Here is a 21,126-nt window from a genome sequence, read left to right as displayed (position 1 = left end):
GGGAGGGAGGGAGGGAGAGAGATGGAGAGAGAGATTCCTGCAGTCCTGCATCACCACTAGTGAAACTTTTTCTCTGCAGGTGGGGACCAGGGTCTTGAACCTGGTCTTTGTGCACCGTAATGTGAGTGCCTAACCAGGTGTGCTATTGCCTTGCCCCCAACAGGTGTCTTTCTCTCTTCTCTATCTCCCCTTCCCTCTCAATTTCTCTCTGTTCTAGCACAAATAAATAAATATAAAAAGAAAGAAAAGAAAGGCATTTCCTCTTGGAAATGCTGGCTTCCTTCAGTTCAGTTCTTCTACAACAGAGGAATAACTCCTTCTCTTTTTAGAGCTTCTCTACCATTCTGGCTTATTTGACACCAGGAATCAAACTCAGGACTTCTTGTTTCCCAGTCCAATACTGTAGCCACTGTACCACCTCCCAGGCCACAGAAGCACCACTCCCGTAATCTCATTGCTCTGTACTTAGTAGTGTAGAAAGCTCAAAGAGAAATACTCTAGTAATTCAACCCCCCTCTGCATAATAGTACTTTCATTTTTTTTTCATGCCCACCCACCAGTGTCTTCCTCTATGACAGTAAGAAGAAGTGGGTTAATTCCATTTTGTTTGTTGGTTGGTTTTGTGGAGCTCATGTCTCTTTTTGTCTGATTTAAACACATCTCACAGAAATGTAAAGCAGAAGCAAAATGGATGTTGATGGATTTCATAGCTGCTGCTCAATTAAACTTTAATAGCATTTAATATGAATTCACAAGAGTCCCCTAAGCTAAAGTTGTTATTTATTTGCTTATTTTAAATAAGTATTTGCTTTTGACTAAGACAGCACCTGGAATAGTGTCTTGAATTTTTACCGTGTGTTTATTTTCTTCCAGGACCCTGCAGGGATCTTTGAATTGGTGGAACTGGTTGGAAATGGAACATATGGACAAGTGTATAAAGTAAGTTCATTGAAACTGGCCAAGCTTTTGTGTGGTTACTGCTTCTGAATGCCGAGTGGCAGTGCTGTGTGTCTCCTACATGCTCCTGACAGACCTGGAACACTGTCACATACTTGCTAACTGACTCTGTCTTTGAAATATGTCAGTAGTCCCATTTACCTAAACTGAATTCTGAGACTTTGGCATTTCCTTTTAGCATTTATCACACTGTCTACATAGGACACCAGAGTTCTGATGGTGCAGAGATGAAGCCCCTTTGAGGTGTCTATCTTCTCTGACTTTCATCACTGTCAGAACTGGTTTTCAGAGGAGCAGAGCATGCGAGCTACTTGAGGAAGTCAAGCTATTAAAGTACCACATCAGGAAAAGTTGCTTGGTATTGGCTCAGGACATGAGTGGAATGAGTTTAGTGGACATAGTTGGGAGGAAACTGGCTACCTCATAAAACAGAGGCCTAATAGGAAGAAGGACAGAAAATCATTGACAGTCAAACTTGACTTGAAACTGAGTTGAGGAATAAGAAGTCCTTCTTTGTCTTTGGTCCATTTTTGCTTATAAAGTCACTCAAAAGATGCTTGTAAGAGATATTGCCCTGCACCCATACACAAGCTAAAAAGTGATTGGAATATATGTCCCCAACTCCCCTTCTAGTTATCAGAAGGAAATGGAAATGAACTGTTTTTGGACTCAAGTCAGGCTTCTTTTTTTAGTGAATGAACTATTGAAATAGATGACCGCAAGACAACTGTTTCCTCCTGATTATTTCTAGGGAAGCACCATCGTTGTTCTGAGTGGCAGTGAAGTGGAATGGCATCTTCAGGACAAATTCTCTCTTGCTGTTTTTTTAAAAATTACTTCTTTGAGCTCCAGACTTTTCATAGATGAATGAAAGTATTGAAAACATCCAGGTTGTGATATTTCCAATTCTCCATAATGTCAAAGTTCATATACATATCAAGGTTTGAAAGCACAGTTGTAAGTGGAAGCATATTGGATCATGTTTATTCTGGGAGATACCCTTTAGTATTTGCACCAAGGGAAAGTTTCTCCCTTGTAAGAAAAGATTCCCTCCCCAAATTTCAACCTTCTGCAACTAGGCAGAATGTAGTCTATCCAAGCTGTCTGTTCACTTGTTGTTGATCCTGTCTGACACAAGGAAGAAATGAGTCCTAGCAAAGGCTTTTAAATACTTGCAGTGGAGATAATTATGCTGGAAGATTGTGCTAGAGCATCTGGGGAAATTGGATTGAACTTGGGATGTTACATGAGCTAACGAATGAAACACTCATTTGGGGAGGAAATTACTTGTGAAGTGCTGTCAGTATGGAAGTGAATCTCTGTAACTGCTGGCTTTATGGTGCCATTTCTTAGAGCCATTGCACTGGACTCTGTTCCTGTCAGAGAAGATGATTTAGTCTGAGAGGTAGATAGTATGTGTTCTCGAGAGATGACTACAAAGAGGTTTAGTTGATGTTGAGAACGTTGTGATCACCACAGAATCACCCTTTATTTCTTATTACCTGAGATTAAGGAAAAGAAAATCAGTAGTCAGACATCTTAGCACTTTTCAGAGTAGACCAATATTGGTCAAGTTTTTTTTTTTTGAGAGAGAGAGGGAGAGAGAGATAGAGAAAGAGAGAGATAGAGAAAGAGAGAGAGAGAGACTGACCACAGCATTGAAGTTTCCTCTATTGCCATAGCCCCTTCTGTGTGTTTTACCACAGCTTTGAACCTAGGCCATGCACAGCCCAAGGAGCTGTCTTACCTGCCTCATTGTTGGTTTAGTTTTTATTATTTTAAAATTTTTAAAGGCTTATGCATTCATTTTGAGATTGAGAGGGTAAGTTGGGAGAAAGGACCAGAATTCTGCTGAGCTGTAGCTGGAGATGGTTGGAGTGAGTGCTTGAACCTGGGGCCTCTAAGACCTCAGGCATATAAATTAACATTATTATTGCTAGCTTTTACTATATACTGTTAGATGGATGTTCCAAAGGACACTCTTCTCTTAGTGGTTGATACAGAAATTTGGCACCTCGGACAGAAGAGAAACTGCCAGGAGTAGCCATGGTGAAAGCTCTGAATTATTTTTAACTTTTTATTAGTGGATTAACAAGATTGTAAGATAACAGGGCTACAATTCCACACAGTTCCCACCACCAGAGTTCTGTGCCCATCCCCGCCATTGGAAGACTCCATATTTTTTTATTCCTCTCTGAGAGTGTAGACCAAAATTATTAAAAAAAATATTTTAATTATCTTTATTTATTCATTGGATAGAGACAGCCAAAAACTGAGAGGGAAAAGGGAAGTAGAGAGGGAAAGAGGCAGAGAGCTCTACAGACCTGTGGTTCTGCTTCCTCACTCGGAAAGCTTTCCTTCTGCAGGTGGGGATCAGGGACTCCCGGGTCCTTGGGCATTATAATAAGCACTCAACCAGATGCACCACTACCGAGTCCCCTTGGACCAAATTCCTTTTTTTTTTTTTTTTTTTAGTTTTGTTATCTTTATTTATTTGATAGAGACAGCCACAAATCAAGAGGGATGGAGATACAGAGAAGGAAGGAAACAGACACCTGCAGCCCTGCTTCACCATTCACGAGGCTTCACCCCTGCAGGTGGGGACCGTAGGCTTGAACCTGAGTCCCTGAGCACTGTAACATGTGTGCTTAACCACCCAGCCCTCAAAATTCTTTATGGGGTGAAGAAGGTAGAAGGTCTGGCTTCTGTCGTTACTTCTCTTCTGAGCATGGATGTTGGCAGGTCGATCAATACCCCCAGCCTGTTTCTGTCTTTCCCAGGCAGGATAGGTCTCTGGAGAGGTGAGATTCCAGGACACAATGGGAGGTTTGTCTGGCCAGGGAGGTCAGGATGGTGTTATGGTAACATCTGCAATTTGGTGGCTGAAAGGCAGTAAGATATAGAACAAATTGTCCAATAAACAGGAACCTAAATATAGGGACAGAGCAAATGAAACTAGGATTTTTCATGTGGTAAGAAACCAAGAAGTCTATCTGAGGTATGGTCCATGTGGCCCATGATTTTTGAATTTTTGTCTGAGCTGATAACTAACATGCAGGTGGATTAAAAGTATTGTCTGGGAAGATAGTGTTAGAGTTAAGAATAGCACTAGACAACTGGATTAGGGCAGAGAGTAGCTCCCAAATATGAGGAAAGTTTATAAATACCATTAACTGTTAACTCCGTTGATCTAAGATAGGTCCCATGTCTATTCATAGTAAGCATAAGAGCTTGGGTAACCTCTGAGTGAGTCCCTCTCAGTGTGAGCTCATAGACCATGGTCACAGCTGGGAACATTCTAGGCTGTATTCAACTCAGGACCAGTTTTCCTTGAGAAACATAGTAGAGGTTGACCCAGCCTTCATTCAGGGAGTGGAGCAGTCCCTATCATTGCTGCTCTACAGTGAGGGCAAGGTCCTGGAGAAGCCCACAAAAGGGCTTGTGATGACATTCCTGATGGAAATGATCAGTGACGATGGAGAAAGAGATCTATTAGATGTCTAGGTCCATCCTATCAAAGTGTGCTATGCAGATGTCCCCTCAGGCTAGTGCCAGTTCCCGCAAGAGTTGGGACATTCTCGGAGCCCCTGTTCCGCCATGTTGTCCCTTCAGGCTAGTGCCAGTTCCCATGAGAGTTAATACGATATTCTCAAAGTGCCCTTCCCAACCAATCCTGTCCCGGCCTGTCACTCCCGGTTTTTGCCCTATAAAGCCCTTCTTCTTCCATCCCTCTCTCTCTTGCCTGGTTTTCACCTCAGTGGTTAGACGCAGAAAAGGATGCTACACGAGGCGGCCATTTTGGCTAGCTCCACGTGGCCCGAACCACTGCGCTCTCACCCAACTCTGAGGTGCCCGTGCAAATAAAGAATTGTGTTCTCTCTCTGCTCTGGATCTTCTCTCTCTCTCTCTCTCTCTCTCTCTCTCTCTCTCTCTTTCTCTCCTCTGCATTGCAGCATGACAAAAGTGGGAATCCCAGGATTCCCTGACTAGGACCTTGGATGATAGGGTGGCCTGGTAGTGACCATAGGCACCATCATTAAAGTGTGCCAGCCTCTTGCCCATATCCAGCTTTTGTAGTCCTTATTTTATCTGACAAGGTTAGACTTAGAGTGATTGAGAGAAGTTGGGGGTAAAGAGCACTTGATTGTACCAATCCTATGTATATAGATCATTAAGATTTATTTATTTACGAGAGAAAGAGACATAGAGAGAACCAGAGCATCACAGTAGCATATGTGTTGCCAGAAATCCATCTCAGAGCCACATGTTTAAGAGTCCAACACCTTATTCACTGCACCATCTCCTAGGCTGCCCTATAAATTGTTTGATGGTGTTAGAGTTGTCCTCATCAAATGAGATTGTCATTAGAAACTCTTTGGGGACATAGCTAAATAAGGAAAACTCTCCACTTTGTTCAAGGTTTAGTTTCTAGGCAACCAGGTGGTAGTAGGTGGCACCAGCTCATGAACAGATGCAGCTGGTTCTCCTGAGCCTGAATCCCGTCCTGCTGTTATCCTGAGGTCTGAAGCACAAACCATCAGTCCAACCATCACCTCTCAACACAAAGATACTCATGGAACCTAACCAAAATTAAGTTAGACAGTGAATGCTCTCACTAAAAGCTAATTTTAACTTTTAGGGAACAGGTCTGTTTCTAGAATAGCATAGGCATTAATAAACATTTTATAATCCTAACCAGAAATACAAAACTTTTATGATAAATAATTTCTGTATACCAATCATTAAATGTTTGACTTTTTTTTTTTTTTTTTGTAAATCCATCTCTTGATTTAGACTTCATAAAGTAAGATAATTTTGTGAACATAGCTTTTTATTTTACTGAAAGCTTCACCTTGGTTTTTCCTGCTATGGGTTGTTTCAAGAGAGCCCTATGTGATTTTATTTACACAAAGCTTTTTAGGAAACATACTCAATACAGTAAGCAAAACTGTACTCACATGGTCAAAAGACAATTTCTTGCAGTATCTCTCCACAAAAGGCATGTACACCTGGGAGTGGAAATAGAAATATGTGATATAAAGGTCACTCAATAATAGTTAGCTTTTTAGCACAGCTTCCAGCCTTCCCCTCAAGCCTAACTTGGTGTGTCTGTCTTTGGAAGCCTAGGCTTATTTATCTTGAGCATTTTGGTCCCATAGCAATTCAGTATTGGTTTTCCACACTATTTACAGGACAGAATACATAAATAATAATAAAAATAGTGATTTTCTGTCAGGCCCTATAATGAGGATACCATCTTCCTGGGCCCATGGCGCCCATTAAAAAACAAGGCAACTATAGGCCACATTGCAGCTTGTTCAGGGTTTCGACTAATTATTGGCATATAGCCTGCTGGGAACCTTGTGGAAGCCAGCTAGGTTTTTGTTAAAATAGAGTTCAGTTGTTTTTATAAGTTGGAATTATCATTTAACACTGAATACTAAAGTGTCACCAACACTTAGCCACAAATTTCAAATAAATGTTCAAATAAAATAGTTCTCCTATCTCTTGGCCTTTTGAAATCTATGTTGTTTATCACAGAGGTAGAGTCATGCTCTCTCCTTGGGATGCACTGTGAATTAAGTCTATTGTTGACTCCTCAGTATCTCTTGAAGACTCCTGAAGTCTGGAGTGTGGAGTGAGGAGGCCATATTGGTGGCTAGGGCGTTCATGAAAACACTGGGAAAGGGGCCGGGTGGTGGTGCACCTGGTTGAACACATGTTACAGTACACACGGACTCAGTTCAAGTCCCTAGTCCCCACCTGCAGGGGGAAAGCTTCACAAATGGTGAAGCAGGTCTGCAGGTGTCTCTCTGTCTCTCTCCCTTTTTATCTACCCCTCCCTCCTTGATATCTGGCTGTCTCTATCCAATAAATAAAGTTAATAAAGTAAATAAAGTCGAAGTCTTAGGATTAGAATAAAAAAAAGAACACTGGGAGAGAAGCTGGCAGGGGAGAGGGGAAGAGAGAGGTTGAGAGAGAGAGAGAGAAAGAGAGAGATTGATCAATTGATTGATTGATTGAGAGAGAGGCTGTGTCTGTTTTCAAAGTGTTGTGAAGGTCCTAGAGGATCATCTAGTCCAGTCACATCCTTGTTGACTGTCTGTTTGCTCAAGCCATCCGCAATTGCCTCTTGTCAAGTGGAACTCAGTAACCTTCAGCCAACTCAAGATCTTTGACTGTGTGTTTCTACAAAGAGCTAAGGTTCCACCTTTGTAAAAGGTGTTTATCATTTCATACCCCTAGATGCATCTGTGCATCTGTTACCAGTCCGTGCATGCATCCATCCATCCATCCATCCATCCATCCATCCATCCATCCATCCATCCATCCATCCATCCACATTGCTGGAGCATCACTGGTTCAAGCTGATGTTTTAGATAGATAGATAGTAGATAGATAGATAGATAGATAGATAGATAGATAGATAGATAGGGAAAGAGACGGGAAGACACCACAGCACCAAAGCTTCCTCAGATGCAGGAGTGGATGGGTGGTGGGGAGCCTGAGTCATGCACATGATGAAGCAGGCTCACTATGCAGGTGAGCTATCTTGCCGACTCTACCCTCAGTGCTATTAAAGGAAGAAACTAAATCTTCTGCAAGAACATATTCCTCCAAGCATTTATTTGTTTGTTTATCTTGGATAGAGATAGAAGGTGTGAGTGATGGTGAGATAGAGAGGTAGAAAGACAGAGAGATACTTGTAGCTCTGCTTCACTGCTCATGAAGCTTCCCCCTGCAGGTGGGACTCAGGGGCTTGAACCCAGGTCCTTGTGCACTGTAATGTGTGCTCTTAACCAACTGTGTCACCACCTGGTCCTTTAGTTTACTATTTTAGTAAGAGAGAGTGAGATACAGAGAGAAAGAGAGAGGGAAAGAGCAGAGCATACTGTTCAACTCTGACTGGAGATTGAACCTGAAACCTCAGAGTCTCAGGCAGGAGAGTCTTTTTTTTGCAGAACCACTATGCTGTCTCCCCAGCCCAGTCATTATTCTACCCACTATAGGGTCCTGAATTAATTTAAGTCTGTCATGGTAATTATTTATTTCTTCCCAGATTTTTAAAAAATATTTTCAGGACATATCTGTTTACTTCAGAAATGTGTATTTACACAAAATGAATCAACAAAATGCTCTACCCCCACTCCCTCCTTTTTCTTTTTTCTTTTCCATGGTGGGAAGTGGATGTTAAAAACATTGTCAGTGGTCTGGAGAAGCCAGGCCCAAGCTGGGAATTTATAGGAAAAATCAATTTTGGGTGGTTTGGTCTTCCTATGGAGGTTTTCCAACTAGTGTGAAAAAAGGATATTTGGGAAATTATTAAAAATGTTGATTTCTAGCTCCAAAGTCTAATTTTATTTTAATTTTATATGTGGGGGACATGTCTAGGAATCTACTCTTTTAATAGTTACATGTGAGAACTCAGGTGGTGGTTCTCCCAGAAGAGCAAGGTTCAAGCCCCTGGCTCCCACCTGCGGGAGGATGAAGGGAAGCTTCAAGAGCAGTGGTGCCACAGCGCTGCAGGTGTTTCTCCTTTTCATTCTTACTCTTTCTCACTCCCTCTCTCAATCTTTATGAAAAGCAGGAAATCTCTATGGCTACCAGGAACAGTGGAGGCTTACAGGCTCCCAGCCCGAGTGATAACACTGTCACAAGAAGGAAAAGAAAAGAAAATGTCTATGTGTGTGGGGGGTGGGGTGGGTGGTTGATCTGAAGCCCAGGAACTTGGATTGACCCTTCTTGAGACCGCAAGAATGACTGCAGTCCATCCAGCTGTGCGTCCTCTTGAATGGATGCCAGCACTCGTTTCTGGGAGATCATTTCAGTGAGAATTTTCACCCTGACACAGCTTGCTAAGGAAAGTCAGAAACAGAAAAAAAAAAATCTAATTGTTTTGATGTGAGTCCAGCCAGTTCTGATGAAGTTATTCAGGGCTTGATTTTGGGGTTTTCCAGTTGATGTGTGTGTGATTACAGCTGATGACTCTCTCTGAATCATTCAGCTCCGCATCTGTGAATCGATCGGCTCAGAACTGACCTCGTCTGTCCAGAAGATACTGATTCTGTTGCATGGCATTTTCTGAACTCTTGTCTATTGTGAGCTCTTCATTCACCTCCAGTTAAAAGAGAAAGGGTTGGCAAAATAGCCCACTTAGGTAGTCTGCTGCTATGTCCTTTGTGAGAACAAGGTTCAAGCCTAGCGCCCCCCCACCCCCACTGCATTGCAGGAAGCTTTTGTGCTGTGGTCTCTTTCTCTCTCTGTTTCTGTTCTCTGTCTTTATCTTCTTCTTCTTCTAGTGTTTGCCCTTCTTCTATAGCCAGTCAACAGCGTCAGGTTGAGCCTGATGTAAAGTTTCGAGACCTCCTTTGAATCTGGAGAGGTGGCAGTCGTTGACTATGTGGGTCATAGTCTGTCTGTAGCCGCAGGGGCAGTTCGGGTCGTCTCTGGCTCCCCAGCGATGGAACATAGCGGCGCACCGGCCATGGCCTGTTCAATAGCGATTGAGGAGGGCCCAGTCATAACGTGCTAGGTCAAAGCCGGGTTGACACTTGCAGGGGTCTGTGATGAGGTGTTTGTTCTTTACCTCAGCTGACTGCCAGCTCTGTTTCCAAGAGACTGGAACAGAGAAGTTCAGTGTAGGCATAGGGGACCAGATTGGGTGACGAGACGTCAAGCGTTGGACAGGGTGGGCAAAGATATCCGCGTATATTGGCAGGTCTGGTCGAGTGTAGACGCGGGAAATGAACTTAGATGATGCCGCATCCCGACGAATATCTGGCGAGGCGATGTTGCTAAGAACTGGCAGCCATGGAACCGGGGTGGAACGGATGGTTCCAGAAATGATCCTCATGGAGGAATATAATTTGGAATCGACCAAGTGGACATGGGGGCTACGGAACCATACTGGGGCACAGTATTCTGCAGTGGAATAGCATAATGCCAGAGATGATGATCGTAGTGTGGAAGTGTCTTTATCTTAAAAACAAAGAAAAAAACTTAATAAAGCAAGCTTATGAATAGTCTGGACAGAAGGTGATTGAGGGCAGGGCTGGTTATTGTCTGGGCTGAGGTGTTGTGAATTATACTATTCACTTCTTGTTGGCAAGGAATGGGAGTAGAAAATGTCGCATTTTTGGGGGGTGTAGTTTTGTGCTTTTCTAATCAAGAAGTCCTAATGTAGAGGATGCACACCTGAACAGCTCACACTGCAGTCTGCCAGGCGCCAGGCACTGGGGGTGCTGCGGGGGCCGGGACATCTCCCTGTGTACCTGTTCATGTCGCCTGCATGAGCCTGAGGCTGCTCTGTCTGCTTGGAGGCTGGACCTCCTGAGGTGGCGAGGGCTTCTGATGCTCTCTCTTCTCTCCCTCAGCTCTCCCTTTGTTGGAGGCCTTGGGTAGTTTTGAGAAGATACAGATACCCAGACTTCTTTTCAGAGGTTTGTAGGGCTGGGTTAAAAGGTTTCTAGAACTTCTCAGATGGTTCTGCTATGCAGCTAGAATTACAAACTGGATTAAACAGATCTGGCAGGTGGTTCACTTGGTACAGCATGCATGCTACCATGTGCAAGGACCTGGGTTCAAGTCCCTGGTTCTCACCTGCTGGGGGAAGATTTCCCAGCAATGAATCAGGTCAATAGATATTTCTCTCTCTCTCCCTCCCTCCCTCCCTCTCTCTTCTCTCTCCCTCTCTCTCTCCTTCTCCCTCTCCCTCCCTCTCTCCCTCTCCCTTTCCCTCTCTCTCTCTCTCTGTCTTTATCCAATAAATTAATAAATAAGTGGAAAAATTAATAGCTGGATTAATAATTAATAGCAAAACTGGCAGGTGGCTCACCCAGTAGAGCTCCATGTTATCCTGTGCGAGGACCCAGGTTTGGGTTCTGGACAAACACCCAGGAGTGTCTGCAGAGGGGAAGCTTCATGGGTGCAGTGGAGTAGAATGCTGATGTCTGTCTCTGTCTCTATCTCTCTATCTCTCTGCCTCTTATCCTCTGTCTAGAAGAAAGAAAAGGAAAACCAGTGGCTTTCAGGAATGGTTTCAGAGGCATGTAGGCACTGGACCCCAGCAATACCTACCTGCCAAATACATGCTGGGTGCAATTGCCTCTCAGTGCTAGTATGAGGGCTCTTTATGGTGTTTTGCCTTTTGAAGGAATCTTTTTTCCACTCTACCATGTCTTTCTGGGACTTCTGAAACCTCATTTGTTCATTTGCCCAGTCTCAGCCCTCCTGTGAAGCATTTGCTACTGCACATGCAGCTTCCTCTCCTGAAACGCTAGCTCCCTTAGACTCAAGGCACTGGGCTCCACCTTTTGTGAACAGCCTGGTATCTGCTGCATAGAGCCCACTGCCTTCCCTTGTCTAGATCTCACAGCTTGAGATGATAAGGCAGCCTCAACTAATCAAGCAGTCAGTAATTACTATGCAGTGACCATTATTTGGGGGTTATTTGTAACCTGGAAAGGGAAATCCTGCCAGGATTATAAGCACAGAAATTGGGGCTGTTTTCAGTTTGAACTGTTTCATACGTGAGAACCATCTCTCCTAAAAAAGAATAACCAATTAATTTGAGGGCCTGAGACTGAATACTTTATCTCTGGGGCTTAACCTCAAAGGCATTTATTAAATCCACTTGGGTTATTTTGGGTGTGCAGAAATAGATATGGGCTGCCCTTAGCTGAGGAGTTGCTTGCCCAGTGGTGAGGACGTGTGTGTGTGGGAGGGGGTGTCACTAGATGATGTCCAGTGTGACTATTGTGCCACTGTGCCATGGCCTTGGCATTCCTTCTGATGAGGGGTGTGGCAGCACAGAGTGTGCACCCCTTTGTTCCCTTCAACAGTGAAAGCAAAAGAGGAGCTGACTCCTAAGAACTCGCTATAGATACAAAATAGTGACAGTAACAGTAATAAGCACAGTATCAACTTTCTGCACTGAAAGGGAAGAATTGTCAGCTAACCCATTCAAAGAGTTCTGTTTTTTTTTTTTGTTGTTTTGTTTTTTAAATAGAGAGTGAGAAGTAGGGGGGAGGAGGAGGTGGAGGAGGAGAGAGAGAGAGAGACCTGCAGCCCTGCAACCCACCACTCATGAAGCTTCTTCTCTGCAGGTGAGGACATGAAGGCTTGAACTCAGGTCCTTGGACTCTTTTGGAAGGGCCACACTGCCTGGGCCCAAGAACTCTCTCTCTTTTTGCAGGGAAAGTGGCCCATTGCTTTAGAAAGCCTTCCCACTTATCCATAACAGAGCCCAGTGGGACACACAGTCTTTTTCACAGGGTTAGTAGCATCTTCCGGTGAGCGTCTCTCTGCAAAGTGCTTCTTGAGAAAATGTTTAGGTCTGTACATTCTGTTCAGAAGGGATAGTGTGGGGTTCCTCACCGAATTCACCAGGACTCTTAGAAATCTTATTTATTTGTCTTTTTGCCATGCATTGGTAACCTACATATGCTGTAAAAGCTACCGTTTGGAGGGAGGGTAAGTGGACTCACTTATTTTATGAGAGAGACAGGGAGAGGCGAGAATGGTGTCCTGGCTTGTGTGATTGGGGCAACTGGACCCAAGGCCTCCCGGTGGCCAAGGCATTCACCATCCGCAGTTGAGCGTTCACTGACATCAGGTATGTACATGGCTGTGCAAACTGCCATCTCTACAGTGTCAGCACCCTCCCCACTGGCCTCTGTGTCAGCAGTTGCTTCTTATGTCCCCTGGCCACCTTGCCCTGGCCTGTCTCTGACTACAGTGTACTTGGTCACCCTCACTGTGGAATTTCCTGGAAAGTTGTTTGCAACACTGGCTCCCCAGCAAGCGGGGGTTGGTCTCTGTCTGCACTAGAAAGTTCTGAAAGTAGGGCAGCTGTCATATGCTTCTGCAGCACATTCCCCTGAGCCCCAGGGTCCTCCTGTCCACAGAGGCCACCATATTCAAGCTGGATGTCTTCAGTAAGCCCCCTGGCCTCACCCCTGCCAGCCAGTTTGACTGCTGCCAGGTGCCTGATATCGGCACACCACCTGGATCCCCTCTGCTTGTACGCCGGGTTCCTGTCACCCGTCCACATCAGATGCTGCCCCTCCTCCTACACACCCTAGACTCAGCCCACTGCTGGGCCTCAGTGCTTGTGATACTCTGTGTGTCATCTCCACCCTAAATCTTGTGCTCCGGGAGGTCTGAGACACGACTCTCATTGTTGTTGTGTCTCTCCAGCCAGCACGTAGATGGTCAGAAGCAGCCTCTTTGGGGCGTGAGAAATAGCTCACTTGGACAGTGCACTGCTCTGCCATGTGCGCTGGCCCCCACAGCATTGAGGGAATCTTTGATGCTATGGTCTCTCTGTCTGTCTTGTTCTCTGCCTCTGTCTCTATCTTCTAAAAAACAAAGCACAAAACAAACAAACAAACAAACAAAAAGCCAAAAACAGGTACACCCATCTTAAGCTTTGCTCTTTGGTATGCCTTATCTTGGTGGAATCTGCATTGCTTTTTCTGAACCCCAGCTGTTTACACATATTAATCAAGGAGACCAGACTGACACTGATGTAATAGTAGTAAATGGCAGTTAGATGATAAATTCAATAAAGACCTTCTGCCAACCTCCCCATATAACAGAAAAGAGCAAGATGAAAACACTTTTCTTCATTGTTAAAGTGAAGTTTCCTGGACACTATTATTTAAGGGCAGTAGAATTATTATTTCCCAAGTAGCTGGATTAGAAAGGCTGCCCCTCCAAAAAAAAAACAAAAAAAAACCACCCAGATTCTCTGTTTCTCAGGAGCATTGAGAACAATCAGTAAACAACTAAGACAAAGAGTACAGCAGTGTTGCAAAAAGTTTTGAGGTTGGTAGGTCAGATTCTCAATTAGCTTCTGCCAGCATTAGATGTATTTGTATATATGAAATTTAAATACTAACTACTATTTGAATAAAATGCCACAGCATGTAGTGAGTAAATTCAGGTTTGCTTAGAGCTGAACTCAGTACTCAGCCCTATCTCAGAGCTAAACCTATAGTAAGGTTGCCAGCCACTGTGTAAGAAACGGAGTCGTTTGACCCATGGGTCCATGGCATTTTCATACAGTTCATCAACTCCCAGAGTGAAACAGTTCCTTAAAACATCTGAGGAGGATCCCATCGGTGGGCTGGCAGAATAGCTCACTTATTCAGTGCACTGCTCTGCCATTTGCCTGATGTGGGTTCGAGCCCAGATTATACCAGAGGAAGCTTCGGTGCTGTGGTCTTCTTAACTATTGATTTGTCAGTCTGCCTAATTTATCTTTCTGTCTTTAAAAAAAAAAAGGACTATGTCTGATAGTGCCATATCCAAATAGTCTTATGGCTTGGTTTTACTTTTCACTGAAATTCAATTAGCATGAAAAAGTGAATTATGATTATTTATAAGGAAAAGAGAGTATTTTTTATTCAAAGTTTAAATATCTGTTGCTAAAAAACAAACAAACAACAACAAAACCCCAAGAAACAAAACACACAAATGTCCAAAGACACATGGTTTTAATTTAACTAGAATCCATTTACCACAGACACTCATTTTTATTTCTGAAACTCTTACCAATGCATTTGGGGTTGATCTCATGTAATCCTTAGAAGGGAAAACCATTATTAGTCTCATCTTTCAGCAAGGGAAACAGTGCAGAGAAGTTAAGCAAATAGCCCTACATTGAATAGCTTGCAAGTGAGAACACCAAAATTATGGATCCACAAATTCTAATGTCTAAGCTTGTGCATTTGAACAGTTCAGTCTTTGGTTTCCTATAACAACAACTACCAACATATGCATATTGTCCCCCCTTCAGACAATGATCTCACTTACTACTGCCAACAGCTATGGGAAGAATACCAGGATGTAGATTCAGGAGAAGTGGACTGAGCAAACAGGAGACCCTGGTGGGCAGGAGGGGAGTGTTCAATGATTCTTAAAATGTGTATTCAGGGACTGGGTGGTGGTACACCGAGCAGAACAAATATTACCAAGCACACACAGGACTTGGGTTCAACCCCCTGGTCCCTATCTGCAGGAGGAAGCTTCACTAGTGGTGAAGCAATGATGCAGATCTCTCTCTCTCTCTCTGTGTCTATCTATCTATATCTCCATAGTCTCCTGCCTCTCAATTTCTTTTTTTTTTAACATTTTATTTATTTATTCCCTTTTGTAGCCCTTGTTGTTTTATTTTTGTCGTTATTATTGATGTCATTGTTGTTGGATAGGACAGAGAGAAATGGAGAGAGGAGGAGAAGACAGAGAGGGGGAGAGAAAGATAGACACCTGCAGACCTGCCTCACCGCTTGTGAAGCGACTCCCCTGCAGGTAGGGAGCCGGGGCTCAAACCAGGATCCTTACACTGGTCCTTGCGCTTTGCACCACACGCGCTTAACCTGCTGTGCTACCACCCGACCCCCTCCTGCCTCTCAATTTCTATTTCTCTCCTAAACAATTTTTAAAATGTTTATTCACTTTTTGTAAGATTTACTTATTTGTTTTTCGAGAGAGAAATGGCAGAACATTGCTCAGCTCTGCTTTATGGTGGTTTCGGGATTGAAGCTGAGGCTTCAAGGTCTCCTGCATGAAAGTCTGGCACACTGCTGCTGTGCTGTCTCCCTCCCTCCCCCAGGCTGTGATTCTTCACTGTGACTGCACACAGCTCTCTCACTCAGGCAGAGATATCGTCACTCTGTACCTACAGCTATTTTTTTTCCTCCTTTATTTGATAAGAAATTGAGAGGGAAAGGGTGATAGTGTGGTAGCAAGACAGAGAGATATACTACTGCTCCACCACTTGGGAAGCTTCCTCTCTGTAAGTGGGGACAGGCATCCCTTATGCATGGTAACGTATGCACTTAACCAGGTGCACACCCGCCCAAGCACAAGAATTATTTGCTTGCTTTATTTCTCCTATTGAGTCATTTCAGGATATTAAGACAGAATTCTGCTATTCACAAGTCACTTAATAATGCCAACATGTTGAAAACTCTTTTAAAATATTCTACTCATGAGAAGAGGTGACTTAAAGGTAGAAGACCAGCAGAATGTTATTCTAGAAGGCTCTTTGGTGGATGTCAGTCAGCTCACCTTGACACCACTTCTACATATCTGAGTGTATTAAAGTCTTATTAATTTTCAGAGAGAAGACCTGAGCTGAACTTGACCTTTTAAAGTGCCTTAGGAGAAAGCATTTGCCAGGGAATTCAAGAGTATAAACAGAAGCTGGTTGGAAATTCTGTCCTTAAGTACCCTCAGGTATCTGAAAAGGACAATTTATTTATTCCTATTGATATGATAATCTCACATTGTTCTTCAATATTAAACATTTACTCCAAAGAGGAGTTTGTACTGTGTGTACTTGGTATATTAAAATATACAGTGTAATAGCTCCTTATTTACATAGTGGAATCAGGCCTTGCAGCCAAAGTCGTCTAAGCTGGGGACGCAGAGAGAGGATGAAACACATCTATGTTAAGATTTTACCATCTTGAAACCATTAGCTTCTTATTGTGTAAATGGATACAGAAGAACACATGGCTGCATGGGAAGGGGCTGCCTTTAGCTGTCGGAACAGAGTGACGATATCCCTGCCTGAGTGAGAGAGCTATGTGAAGAGTGAAGAGTCACAGCTTGGGGAGGGGACAGCACAGCAGCAGTGTGCCAGACTTTCATGCAGGAGACCTTGAAGCCTCAGCTTCAATCCCGAAACCACCATATGGCAGAGTTGAGCAATATTCTGCCATTTCTCTCTCAAAAAATAAATAAGTAAATCTTACAAAAAGTGAATAAACATTTTAAAAATTGTTTAGGCTAGAGATAGAAATTGAGAGGCAGGAGACAATGGAGAGATAGATAGATAGAGATAGAGATAGATAGATAGATAGATAGAGAGAGAGATCTGCATCATTGCTTCACCACTAGTGAAGCTTCCCCCTGCAGATAGGGACCAGGGGGTTGAACCTGAGTCCTTGTACTTGGTAACATGTGTTGTACTACCTGTGGTGAGTGAGTGTCACCTCACTCAGTTGCAGAAACCCAGGAGCACAGGGACCTGAGTTAGACGCCATGATGCCAACAGGTAGACCAGATGCCCAGGGGATCTCTGAATCTGGCATTACTCACCAACCACTGGGTTCTGGTATAGCTCCTCTTCTTCCAGACAGAAATCAAGGTGGGAACAGGGAGCTGTCTCTGCCAGACGACTGTTCTGTGTGTGTGTATTGCAGGTGGGCGGCAGGGGGGGGGCTGTATGCTAACAGGCTTCCTTTCCTTCTTTCTGGCTGATGTTTCCCTCCACCCACAGTGGTACCTTGGCTACACCTTAGCTCAAGTGACAGGTTGGTGGCCTCCATCCAGCTCAGACATGTCCTGTCCTGAAGAGCAGATGAACTGATGGCCAAGGAGAGGCCATCTGTGGAGCTTTGTTAATCCTCTGCTCATGCGGGTCCATCTCCCAGCTTCACGCAGACCACTGAAATCGGGGTGAGCCATTACTATTCAACAGAGTGTTGGAAGTTCTTACCATGGCAGGAGCAAGGAAGTAAAGGGGTACAGAAGTATCATATATTTCGAGGAAAATATTGGCAGAACTTTTTTCTGTATAAATTTTCTGTATAAATTTTAAAGACATCTTCTTTAATGAAATGAATCCAATTACAAAGAAGACTAAGGCAAGAATAAACCAGTGGGACTACATCAAATTAAAAAGCTTCTTCACAGCAAAAGAAACCACTACCCAAGCAAAGAAACCCCTCACAGAATGGGAGAAGATCTTTACATGCCATAAACCAGACAAGAGGCTAATAACCAAAATATATAAAGAGCTTGCCAAATTCAATGACAAGAAAAGAAATGACCCCACCCAAAAATGGGGAGAGGACATGAACAGAATATTCACCACAGAAGAGATCCAAAAGACCCAGAAACATATTTAAAAATGCTCCAAGTCATTGATTGTCTGGAAAATGCAAATAAAGACAACAGTGAGATACCACTTTACTTCTGTGACAATGTCATACACCAGAAAAGACAGCAGCAACAAATGCTGGAGAGGTTGTGGGGACAAAGAAACCATCCTGCATTTCTAGTGGGAATGTCAATTGCTCCAACCTCTGTGGAGAGCAGTCCGGAGAACTCTCAGAAGGTTAGAAGTGAACCTACCCTATGACTTCCAATTCCTCTCCTGGGATTATATCCTAAGGAACCCAACACACCCATCCAAAAAGATTTGTGTATATCTATGTCCATAGCAGCATGTAATTTGTAATAGCCAAAACCTGGAAGCAACCCAGGTGTCCAACAACAGATGAGTGGCTGAGCAAATTGTGGTATATATACGCAATGAAATACTACTCAGATATTGAAAATGGTGATTGAAGAAATCATATTAAGTGAACTATGTCAGAAACAGAAAGATGAATATGGGATGACCTCACTCACAGGTATTTGTATTGCACCAAAGCAAAAGACTCTGGGGTGGGGGTGGGGGTGGTTCATGTCTTGGAACAGGATGGCAGAGGACCTAGTGGGGGTTTTATTTTTGAGTGGAAAGCTGATAAATGTTATATAAGCTATTGTATTTACTGTCAACTGGAAAACATTAATCCCCTAATAAAGAAATTATATATATATATAATTGGGGTGAGCTCAGGGGGCCTGAGCACCTCTCCTTCCAGCACTCTCAGAGAGGCATGCTCTTGGATCTCAGCTTCCCTGCAAGTTTCTGCAGGGACTGAAATGCTTTTGGGAGCTCTGAAGCATCTCTCACAGTGCAACCATGGGTATAAAACAGTAGGACAAAATGTACTAGACACGTAGGTAATAAATCTCAAACTCCTTTTTAGAGAACGTGCTTTCACCTCTCCTCTACCCACAGAAAGAGACACAGTGTCTCGACACTACTGCTCATAACACTTGAGGAGGAAGGGAGAGCAGGATGATCGTAGACAAAGCTTATCACTGCAGTAGCTGATAATAATCTCAGAGGGATCCCTGCAGTTTAGTGTGCTAAAAATACCCAAGACCTACAGGGGACACAATGTAAGTAGTGTGGTCCTTCCAGAAATCAGAAAATTAGAATGGGACTTCTTCATATGCAAGTATTCCCAACTTGCATTTACCCAATATATTGTCTGCAATCTGATCCTCTGGCCAGAGGCCTCTCGGCTCTATGACCTGGAAATTCTTCCCTTACATCCTGTTTTGATTTCCACACCACCTACCACCTCAAACACACAAACTTACATCCCCTAAAAAGGGGAACTGTAAAAGCAGGCAGGCAGTAAGCAGCTCGCCACAAGGCCACAGCAAGTTATAGGAAACCAATCTTCCCTTTGCTCAGGAAGGAGAAAAGTAAAAATTATGCACCAGGCAAATATTTGCCTGGTCTCCAGAGTAATGGGATTCATCCATTTGCTCACAAAACATACAACTGCAGCTGAGAGAGTAAATCAGTTGAATCCAACAAACATTTATCAAACTCCAGACTGACTGCTGAGACTCTGAAGGCAAAAAAATAAATCATGTGCCTGATGGTTGAAGGTGATTTTTTAAGCAGTCTGGAAATACACTATGCCTTCCTTTCTTCTACCAAAAACAGAGTGTGAGAAAAGGAGCCATCAGCTCCATCGTATGATAGGCCCAGCAAGAGCATTTCATAACAGAAACGCAACTAGCTCCAGGCAGCCAGTTTCCTTTTCTTGGAAAAGAATTCTCCTCCTCCTCCTCCTCCTCCTCCTCCTCCTCCTCCTCCTCCTCCTCCCCCTCCTCCCCCTCCTCCTCCCCCCCTCCCCCCTCCTATTCTTCTTCTTCTTCTCCTTCTTCTTCTTCTTCTTCTTCTTCTTCTTCTTCTTCTTCTTCTTCTTCTTCTTCTTCTTCTTCTTCTTCTTCTTCTTCTTCTTCTTCTTCTCTTCTTCTTCTCTTTCTCCTTCATCTTTTATGGTTTGGAATTTTTGAGTAAAATAATTTTAATTATTTTATTTATTTAAAAATTTTATTTATCAAAAGGAAACACTGACAAAAACCATAGGCTAAGAGGGGTACAATTTCATGCAATTCCCACCACCAGAACTATGTATCCCCCCCACCCCATAGCTTTCCTATTCTTTATCCTTCTGGGAGTATGGATCCAGGGTCATTATGGGGTGCAGAAGGTGGAAAGTCTGGCTTCTGTAATCACTTCCCTGCTGAACATGGGCATTGACAGGTCGATCCGTACTCCCAGCCTGCCTCTCTCTTTCCCTAGTGGGGTGGAGTTCTGGGGAATCAGAGCTCCAGGACATACTGGTGGGGTCGTCTGTCCAGGGAAGTCTGGTTGGCATCATGCTAGCATCTGTAACCTGGTGGCTGAAAGAAGAGTTAAAATAGGAATTTCACTTCTTATATGAAAACATGGTGTCCCCACTTACTAAGAAATCAGTGATATATTAGCAGGCTGCCAGTCACCTTTCAGGATGGGGTCTGTAAACATTATAAGTTGATTTTGACAGCTGGGGCCCTAGTCTAGGAGTCCCGAGATTCCCAATAAGACATTATGGGCCTAGACCTCGAATAAATCCCTCTATCCATTGTTACTGGTCATATATATGAGAAACAACAAAACAGACCCCTTTGTAGACCCCCATAGGGCCTTGCCCTCAACTTGGATCAACAATAGTAGAGAATGTTCCATCCTCTGAAGGGAGGCTGGACAACATACTCTATGCCACACCTGAGGAAGATGGGTCCTGATATTGGGGCAGCTTGGAATGTTCCTACTCATGACCACAGAATGTGTGGTCAGATCTACAGGGATGCAGAGGTCACATAGCTTCCTAAGTTGAATATGGGTCCCAGATCAGATCACATTGATGGGGTTTAAACAGTCAACAATATTTATACATCTTTCCCATAGGCTCAGGGAAAAGAAAGTCAAAAACTAGTATAGCTATAGGCCCTTTGGAATATAATTAAAATATGCCTACTAGCTATCTACAGAACGGAGACCCCCCCAACTCTTCCTCTGCACTACTCCGGTATTTAGTTTCATGATTAGTCAACAACTTGATTGGCTTTATATATTAACTCTCTTTTCAGCCACCAGGTTCCAGATGCTAGCATGATGCCAAACACACTTGACTTCCATGACCCCACCAATGTGTCCTGGAGCTCTGATTCCTCAGAACCCCACCCCACAAGGGAAAG

General features: G+C 43.6%; 1 protein-coding gene across 5 annotated transcripts in view; it reads left to right on the top strand.

The window, feature by feature from the left end:
• TNIK (TRAF2 and NCK interacting kinase) overlaps window positions 1-21,126 on the top strand; it is a 328,431-nt gene that overhangs the window by 83,560 nt on the left and 223,745 nt on the right. For all 5 annotated transcript variants that reach the window (XM_060171963.1, XM_060171962.1, XM_060171961.1 and 2 more), the window contains exon 2: window positions 874-939. In XM_060171963.1, the coding sequence (XP_060027946.1) occupies window positions 874-939 (66 nt within the window). The remainder of the gene's footprint in view (window positions 1-873; window positions 940-21,126) is intronic.

Source organism: Erinaceus europaeus, chromosome 14 (genome assembly GCF_950295315.1).
Source record: "Erinaceus europaeus chromosome 14, mEriEur2.1, whole genome shotgun sequence".
Taxonomy (NCBI): domain Eukaryota; kingdom Metazoa; phylum Chordata; class Mammalia; order Eulipotyphla; family Erinaceidae; genus Erinaceus; species Erinaceus europaeus.
This window is presented reverse-complemented; position numbering and strand designations above follow the sequence as displayed.